The 9,692-nt window shown below is 26.5% G+C and overlaps 4 protein-coding genes across 4 annotated transcripts; 2 read left to right on the forward strand and 2 right to left on the reverse strand.

The window, feature by feature from the left end:
- Positions 1-694: 694 nt before the first annotated feature.
- Positions 695-916, forward strand: ENU1_088940 (hypothetical protein; the record flags this gene model as incomplete). The annotated part of the gene is made up of 1 exon (XM_008858953.1): positions 695-916. The coding sequence occupies one exon, from the start codon at positions 695-697 to the stop codon at positions 914-916; it is 222 nt and encodes a 73-aa protein (XP_008857175.1).
- Positions 917-1,072: 156 nt separating this feature from the next.
- ENU1_088950 (Sec7 domain containing protein) lies at positions 1,073-4,564 on the reverse strand (the record flags this gene model as incomplete). Its single annotated transcript, XM_008858954.1, has 1 exon — positions 1,073-4,564. The coding sequence occupies one exon, from the start codon at positions 4,562-4,564 to the stop codon at positions 1,073-1,075; it is 3,492 nt and encodes a 1,163-aa protein (XP_008857176.1).
- Positions 4,565-4,801: 237 nt separating this feature from the next.
- ENU1_088960 (tRNA (cytosine-5-)-methyltransferase, putative) lies at positions 4,802-6,694 on the reverse strand (the record flags this gene model as incomplete). Its single annotated transcript, XM_008858955.1, has 1 exon — positions 4,802-6,694. One exon carries the CDS (start codon positions 6,692-6,694, stop codon positions 4,802-4,804), a length of 1,893 nt encoding a protein of 630 aa, XP_008857177.1.
- A 289-nt stretch (positions 6,695-6,983) lies between these two features.
- Positions 6,984-9,635, forward strand: ENU1_088970 (DNA repair protein, putative; the record flags this gene model as incomplete). Its single annotated transcript, XM_008858956.1, has 1 exon — positions 6,984-9,635. The coding sequence occupies one exon, from the start codon at positions 6,984-6,986 to the stop codon at positions 9,633-9,635; it is 2,652 nt and encodes an 883-aa protein (XP_008857178.1).
- Positions 9,636-9,692: the final 57 nt, after the last annotated feature.

The raw sequence follows: 9,692 nt of genomic DNA on the forward strand, positions 1-9,692 counted from the left end.
TTCCAAATGTAAGCTTTTCAACTTTCTAATAAGACGTAAGTCTGAATTATTGTTATATCTAATTCAAAAATTATTATTAAAAATTAAAAAAAAGAAACAAACTGGTTCAAGTGTTAAAGGAAATTCTTCATCAAAGATAGTAGAAATAGAATTAGATAGTGGTTGTCCACGTGATGACATAGTTTTTTTTAATAATTAGTTTTTTTTTATTTTTAGATGTAACTAATAAAAGTATCTTTTCTTAAACTATAATTTGTCAATGTGGAAGTAGAAGAACAAGATTTCTAAAAATACTTATTTTAATATTAAAGAAAAGAAAATCTTTAGGCATTTTAATCAATAATGTGACCATCTATATAAATTATCTTATAAATTATTAAAATATTTTTTATTATTTTAAGTAGAATAATTCCTACTTTTTTATGTAAAAAAAAATATCATAATTTGCCGTTAGTTTTAGTGAACGGATAACAAAGAGTTTCTTATCATAGAATGAACAATATAAAGAAAAAACTTATGTAATAGTTTTAATATAAAAAACATAGGTATTATATATATTTGGTGTTTAATGATATAACTTCTATAAGGGAATAAAGGAAAATGAAATGGAAAAGGAAAAGAATGAAAGTAAAATAAATAAATACTATTTATTATAATTTTAAGGGTTTTAAATAAAACTTAAAAAAAATTAAAAATGACTGATTTTTCAATAAACAACTTCCCTATTTCTATACAAGTAGATAATATCATTAGTAATGAACTTCCATATGCCAAAGTAATTCAAAATAGTGTTCAATTTGAGTCACGTGAATTTTATGAAGCATATGACTTTTCTGAAAAATCACAATTTAAAACACAAGATAAAGAAAAAGATGGATTTATTGAAGTTAGTTCTGGTCGTGGTCATAATAAATAATAATATTATTAACTAAATTCACTTTGTTCTTTTAGTTATTTTCATTATTCATTTTAAAGTCTTTTGTATTAAAACAAAATTTATATTTTTATTAATATAAATTAATAAAATGAATAAATAAAATAAAAATAATACTGAGAAAATACTTATTTATTTTTAATTAGTATTTTTTATTTCTTCTGTTTCTGTTTGATTGTGTGATGTAATTTCTTCTTTTGTTTCTTCATCTTTTCTTTCTTTATTTGATGAAATAAAATCATTTTCATTAAGAATTCCTTCAACAGTTTTAAATGTTGTATTCCACTCTTCTGTTCCTTTAATTATTTTTTCTTCACAAACAAGTACAAATATCATATTTTTTATAAGTTCTTTTATTTCTTCATTAATACTATTATTTTCTTTCATTTTTTGAATAATTTGCATTATAATTGTCCAACTTTCTTTATTTTTTTCTAAAATAATAATATGACTTCCTAAGAATATTTTAGTAACCATTTCGATACAACGTAATGAAATTTCATGTCTTTTTTTTGAACAAGTTGAGTTAATAAATTGTGACATTGATTTAAAGAAATAAAGAACAACATCTCCTGTAGTTGTTGAGAAAAATTCAGGAGTTACACTTTGTAAAGTTGTTAATGCATTTTGTCTAATTTCAGCTGTTGGATGACAACAAGCAACAAAGAAGAAAAGAGAAATAGATTGGAAATTATTTATTATAGTTTGTTTATGTTCGTCATTTAATTTTAAGAACATAACTAATTTGGAATAAAATAATGTAAGAACTTCAATGTATTGTTTAAAGAAAGTAGTAGAAGCAATTGTTTTATAAATATTACATAAAATCATTTTCATTTGATTACAATGAGAAGAATTAAATAATGGATTATTAATTATATCTTTTATTAAACAAATATTTTCTGTACATAATTGTTTGATTAAAACAGTAGTTTGAGAAGTATGAATTATAAACATATTTAATATATCATTCATACTTTTTGGTTCTTGAATCATTGTTTGAGTAATCTTTATAATAATTTTTATAATTAAATTTTCATTCATTTTAATAAATTCATCTGGAAGAACACACAATAATTTAATTGTTTCTTCAACAACAGAAGAACTAGTGTTTTCATGAACTTCCATTAATGAAAGTGGTAATAATGGTAAATAATCCATTAATGGATTATCTGATTTTTTATCTATTTGTTTAATAATATCTTCAACAATATCATTCCAAACTAAATAATTTCTATTCCAATTAAAGCTAATAATAATATGAAGTAATATTAATGCACTAACTGAGCTATGATTATTTCCTTCTTCACTATTACTTATAATTGAATAAAATCCATTTATAAATTGTTTTAATTCATTATCATTCATTTGTTTAGTAATTTCAATAATAATATGTTTACTATATGATTTTGTTTTAAATAGGTTTTTTGTTTTTTGAATTGATTCTTCAGTTTGACTTTCACCTCCAAGCCAAGAACTAAACCAAGAAGATTGTTGTTTTTGAGTTTGTTGTGGTGTAAATAATTTTAATAACTCTGATGGTTTAGATTCTTCAATAGTAGGGAATAAGTCTAAGTGTTTTAGTGATGACATAAATTCACAAATTAATGGAATGGATTTATTAAATATTGAATAAAATTTGTCAAACAATTCAAGTACTAATAATGATGCTCTGATTGGTTTAATATCATAACAAAATGTATTTAAATCAGGATTTTGGCAAATAGTAGAAACTTTAATTAAATTATTTGCTAAAAAATCTGCCATAGTTGTATTATTTAATGTTTGTGCTAATGATGCAAATTCAATAAATCCTTGACATGCTTGATCCAATGCACTTGTAGTACTCGCTAATTCAAATTGAGCTTGAAGGTTTTGAACAAGAGGTTTAATAATTTTATTTACAACTTCATCAACACTTTTTGATGTATAATCTGTATCAGAAATATATTCTTGCATTATACTTTTTCTGTATATAAAGTCATCTTTTAGTCTTGAAATATCTATTGATGGTTCTTCATTTGGAATATGAAATTCATTCTGGTCAATATAATCATAGATTGTATTAAATATATCTTCATTTACTTTTGGTATCATTTCTTTCATTGCTTGAACAAATTCTTTTTTAGTTCTTTTATTTTTCATTACAGGATGATGTAATTCAACATTTAATAATAACATAGCACTAATCATGAATAATACATCATCACTACTATAAAGTTCTGGATGCACTTCAGCAAAATATTTTGCATAATCTTCAAAGATATGATTAATTGAATTAGTTTCTTTTGGTAATTTTAATGATTGCACAAATGCAACAAAACCTGTTAATATATTTTTGTCTTTAATAAACTCATATAAATATTCTTTTAATGTAGCAATTTGTATTTCTTTTCTTTTTTCAAAGAAATCCCCAATAAATTGTTTGTCTAATCCTTTTGTATTTCTAAAAAAATTAGCAATTTGTTTTGGAGTTAATTCTTGTTGGTCAGGGAAATATGTTTTTTTATATAATTCTAAACCACTTTGAATATTTCTATTAAAACTTAATGCAATTTTTTCGTCTTTCTCTTTTTTTAATTTAAGGTCTAATTCTTTACCATTTCCAGTTCCTGGTTTAATATATTTTAACATATTTATTAATACTTTTCTTATTTGAGGAACTACAGTTGGATTTGCTAATTGTATCTTTACTAAATTCTCAACAATAAATTGAGATAAATTACTAGCATGAGGATCACAGTCATAATTAATATAAACTGACATAATAAAATTGGGTTGATTTAATAAAGAGTCTAAATGATGATATAAAATGTTTCTTATATCCATTGGTTCAATAGACTTGTTATATCCATTATAATATTTAAATTGAGTTTCTCCATTAATTGATAGTATAATTGTAATAACCATATAAATATATTGCTCAAGATAAACTTTACTTTCTTTTGGATAGTTTTTAATGATATAACAAATAATATAATGAGAATATTCAGAAATGATATATTCTTTTTCTGTTTTATAATTAATTATCATTTCAAACAATATAGGCATAAGACTGTTAATTGAATCTTCATCAAGGTATTGTGTATGTTCTAAAATAAATCGAAGTAATGTAACTTTCATTTTATGAGTACTAAGTACTTGGCAAATAAATTTCCATATTTTCTTATTTGTTATTAATTTAGTATGAAGGTGGTTAAATAAATATTCATTTAATGAAGCATGCATTAACCTTAATACTTCTGAATAGCCATCAAGAACTTTTGAATAAAGTTCTATCAAAATATCATCATTTAAATAATCACCAAGAACAATTAATGTCATAATTTTTTCATATGAAAGAACTTGAATAAAATCAACGTCATTGGTTGTTGTAGAAATTATTTGGTTGTATAATTGAATAAAATCAAATGAAGTAGGTAATAATGGTATACATCTTCTCATAAGATTTAGTGTAGATGTTATTAATCTTCCACTTGATGTTGTGTCAGATAAAATAAATGAAAAGGTAGATAATGAACTAACATCTGGCAAACTTGTTATTCCTTGAATAATACATTCTTTTTGTTGGATGCAATACAATTCATTAAATCCAACTTCAAGAACACTACAACCTGCAGGACTTATCATTCTAAAGATTTTTTGTTTTCATTATTTTTTAGATTTTTATTTTTCAAAATTTTAAGGCATTTTCATATTTTTTTTTTTTTTATTCTCTTTCTTTTAAATTGAAAAAGTCTATTTGAGCAAAAAATGCCGAAAAATAAATATTAAAAAATTGATGATGTTTTTTAGTATCAAAAAAGAAAATATAAGATGAACTAAAAATATTATTTGAAAGTTCAAACTAAAACTCTCATATAAAAATCAATTTTCATCTTTTTTCTCTTTCTTTTCAGAGTCAGAATCTTCGTGTAATTCATTTTTTGGTAATTCTATCTTAAGATTTTGACATAATGCTTTTTTATCTACTTTAGAAACAAACAATGATAGTCCTTTGCTTTTCCATCCACTGAAATATTGTTTATTAATTGGACTATTTGCATCTTTAATTTGGAATATTACACAACCAACTTCCATATCTTTAGCTCGTTCCATCACTTCATTACCTAATTGCACTGGACTTTCAGAAATTAACATTTTAACAAATTCTTCGTGTTTTATCTCTAATTTTCTTCGTTCTCCAAAAAGGTGTGCAACTGCAGATAGTCCTTCATTAGATAACCTAAAACTACTGTTTGGACCAACAGAATGTTTTCTAAATAACTTTAACCCTCCACCAACAATTTTTAACTCATTAATTCTAACTAAATCCATTGCCTTTTTAATTAAATAATGTAAAGTTCCTTTACCATCTCCTTTAAAACCAAGACATTCAAAATCAAAACCACTTCCTTCTAACCCATAAAAATTTTTTATGGTTTGTGTAATAGTTTCATAACCTTCAGTCATATTAAGTGGCATTAATCTAGAATCGCCTTTACGTGTTTTAATAGGTTTTGGTGCTTTTTTGCGTTTTTGTTTTTCTTCTTTAAAATCATTATCTAAATCTCCCACTTTTTCCAAAACAGCAACAAAAAATCCACCTGTGTTTTGGAGTTGTGGTAAGAATCTCATACATCTGTCTAATCTAAATTTTTTTGCTTCTTCTTCTGTTGGAGGGAATAATGTAGAAGGTATTTTTGAACTACCATCTTCGTTAGAATCTGGTTTAATTGTTAATTCTTCTCCTTCTTTATTAAATACTTTCCATGAAGAAACACCTTTACATCGTTTGAGTGTTGGTAATTCAGTAGAGACATCAACAAGTCTAATTTGTGGATAGTTTCTTAAAATAAATGCTACAACTGCTTCATCTTCATATGGATTCAATGAACAAGTAGAATATACAAATCTTCCACAACTCTTAACTAACCTAACTGCCCTTCTCATAATAGTGCATTGAGTTTTATGTAAATTAATTCCTCTCATAATATTCCATTTACCCCAAGCATCTGGGTTTTTTCTTAAAGTACCATCTCCACTACATGGAACATCACATAAAACACGGTCAAATTTCATAAATTGATCTCCAATTTTGACTGGATAATTTTGTGCTAGATGATTAGTAATAATAATATTTGGTGATTGAAGTCGTTTTGTTTGGTGGTCAAGTAATTCACATCGTTTATAATCACTGTCATTTGCAATTACAATTCCTGTAGCTTCTTCTGGACCAGAATGAATCATTTCAAGAATTTGTGTTGTTTTAGAACCTGGAGCTGCACAAAGATCAAGAACATCATGATATGGTTTAACATTTAAAAAAAGAGGTGGAATCATGCTAACAGCTTCTTGTCTAGAGATCACACCTGCTTCAGTTTGAACAATAATAAACCTACGTAATTCTTCAAGACTTTTATTTTTTTGAATTTCTCCACGAGATGCATTTAATTGATATGCAATTCCTCCAGGATACCAACTCAATTCAATTGGTCGTTCCTGTTCATTTTCGATATTATTTATTAATCGTTTTAATTCTTCTTTAATTATTGGTGTTTGTTCATTTCGTGTTAATCGAAAAGTAGTTGGTAAAGTTTTGTGCATTGTTTCTATATATTCTTTAAACTCTTCATTATTCATTATACTTGTTTGTTGTGAATAAAATTTTTCCATTTCGGGATTTTCTGTGATGTAATGATAGTCTTTCTTTGATGGTTTTCTTCCATCATCTTTCTTTATTTCTTCTTGTTGAATTTCTTCTTTCTTCTCTCCTTCCATCACTCAATATAGAAATAAAAGGGTTTCACTTCTTTTTTCAGATTTTTTCTTTTCTGATTCATACTTGAATTATTTACTCATAATTTTTTTTTAATATTTTAACGGTATAAAAAACACAAAATGATTGAATAACATAAATTATTGTTAAATAAAAATTCTTAAAGTTATAAAAAACATATATTTTAACATTATTTTATTTATTCAAAACAAAGAGAAAATGGATTTCCTCAATAATTAGACATCTCAAAAATAGCACGAAACAGTAACTTGAAAAGTAGATTATATTGACATGAAAAGAAGTCAAGCACCATCTGTAAGATTAGCAAAACGAGGTGTAAAAGAAGAAGACATTAAACTCGCATTTAAGTTTGGTTGTCATGCCATTGACCAATTATTAAATAAAGGAACTTTTGAACAGAAAACCGAAATAGAAGAACAAGGAAAAACAAAACAACTCAATATGGATGAAGAAAATAATGGTGGTGCCAAAAATGAAGTTGTCAAAGAAAATGGACCAAAGTTATATTATTGGTGCATATTTAAACCAAAAAACAAAGACCCTAAACCAGGTATATTAGAAGTTAGCTTTGATAAATTATTATTGTTTGATATGGAAGCAAAACAAACTGGTTCTGTTGATATCACTAGAGGAGAAGTATATGAAATAGAGTTAACAGATAAAGAAAATAAGGAAAATCATATCAAAGTTGAAACTCAAACAATAAAAATAAAGAACAAAGAAATAATAATAGATACTGGAAAATGTTTTGTTATGTCTCAGAAAGAGGTAAAAGTCCTAATAAGTTTTCCAGCAGAAAAATATGTAAATGGATCTATCTTTCTTCAAAAACCACCAACTGAGGAAGAGTGTGAGAAAATTGTTCAAAAAAAAGAAGAAAAAAAGAAGACAGTATTTGTTGGTAGAGTGTTATTATCTAAGAAAGCAAAAGGTTTTGTTGTTCCATATAAAAATGCTGTTATACAGAGAAAAAGACATGAACCATTATTTAATCCTAATGAACCAGATGCTGTTGTATTATATCAACCAACAGTTACAAGTAGAAAAGAGGTGGCTGTAGTTGTTGATCCACTACTAGGATTAAAACTAAGACCACACCAAAAGGCTGGAGTAAAATTTATGTATGATTGTGTTATGGGATTAAAACAAGGATTTAAAGGAAATGGATGCATTTTGGCTGATGGAATGGGTCTAGGAAAAACAATTCAAGCAGTTACATTAATTTGGACGTTATTACGACAAGGACCTAATGGAGAACCCACATGTAAAAAAGTGATGGTTGTTGCACCATCAAGTTTAGTAGGAAATTGGGAAAATGAGTTTAAGAAATGGTTAGGTAATGCTGCACCAAGGGTTGTTGGAGTTTCATGTTCTGGAGCTAAGACAGACCAAGCAATTAGTGATATGGATTTTGGATATGCTGAGATTATGGTTATATCCTATGATCAATTAAGAATTCACATTGATAAAATAGAGAAAATTAAAGGTTGGGGATTACTTATTTGTGATGAAGGACATAGACTGAAAAATGCTGATATTAAAAGTAGTCAAGCAGTAAACAGAGTTCCTACTAAAAGAAGAGTTATTTTATCAGGAACACCAATTCAGAATGAATTAGGAGAGTTTTATGCTATGGTTTCATTCGTAAATCCTGATGTATTAGGAAGTTTAAGTGCATTTAAGAGAATTTATGAAGAACCAATTATGAAAAGTCGACAATTTGACTGTACACCTGAAGAAAAGTATGCAGGGAATCAACGGTCGAAAGAGTTAACAAGATTAACAAAATTATTTATTCTAAGAAGAACATCTAAAGTAAATCAAAAATATTTACCACCAAAAGTACAGCATGTAGTTTTTTGTTCATTAACTCCATTACAAAAGAAGATTTACACTGCTTTATGTACTTTAAAAAATAAACCAAAAGGAAAAGATGAAAAGAAAAGTTGTCAATTCCAAATATTAACTGCATTAAAAAAAGTATCAAATCATCCTTGGCTTATCCAGGACTTTGTTAAAACTTTTCCAGAAGTATTAGACGGAGTACTTCCTAAAGGAGAGGCATTATGGGATATGGAATTATCAGGGAAAACAGCCTTTTTAGCTAAGTTATTAGCGTTTTTAAGAAAACATAAAGAAAAGATAGTTATTGTTTCAAATTATACAGAAACATTAAATTTTATTGCACATCATTGTAAGAAATGTGGGTATCCTTATATTCAGTTAGATGGAAGTGTTGCTGCAACAAAAAGAACACAGATGGTTAACAGATTTAATAATCCAGAGTTGGATGAATTTATTTTTCTATTATCTAGTAAAGCTGGAGGGTGTGGGTTAAATCTTGTTGGTGGAGCAAACTTAGTGATGTTTGATCCAGATTGGAATCCTGCTAATGATGAACAGGCTATGGGAAGAGTGTGGAGAGATGGTCAAAAGAAAAAGTGTCATATTTATCGTACTTTATCAGCTGGGACTGTTGAAGAAAAAATGTACCAACGACAAATAAAGAAACTAGAATTAGCAGGTAAAGTTGTTGAAGGAGGTGATGACAATGATGAAAGTACTTTTGATGATAAACAACTAAAAGAGTTATGTGCTTACAAAGATACTGCATGTGAGACGCATGACTTACTAGGATGTACTTGTGGTGCTGGTTCAAGACAAAGTATCAACTGGGCTAAAAGTGATGGTAAACTTGAAGTTCTTAGAAAAGAATGGAAACATTTTAATGGAAAAAAACCATTGGAAGATGATGTACTGAGAGAATTAGATTCTAAAACAATAAGCTTTTTATTCAGCAAAGAGGATGAACAACTAAAAGATGATGGTAATGAAGAAGTTGTTGAAGAAAAAATGCCAGGAGAAGAAGAAGAAGTTGAAGAAGATTGCAAAATGAAAGAAGAAAGTGAAGAAGAATTGTAAAAATAAGTAAATGTTAAATAACAAAAGATAAATAATTTATTTGTTTTTAAAGAAATA

This window comes from Entamoeba nuttalli, assembly GCF_000257125.1.
Source record: "Entamoeba nuttalli P19 unplaced genomic scaffold asmbl_4000, whole genome shotgun sequence".
NCBI classification, from domain to species: domain Eukaryota; phylum Evosea; order Mastigamoebida; family Endamoebidae; genus Entamoeba; species Entamoeba nuttalli.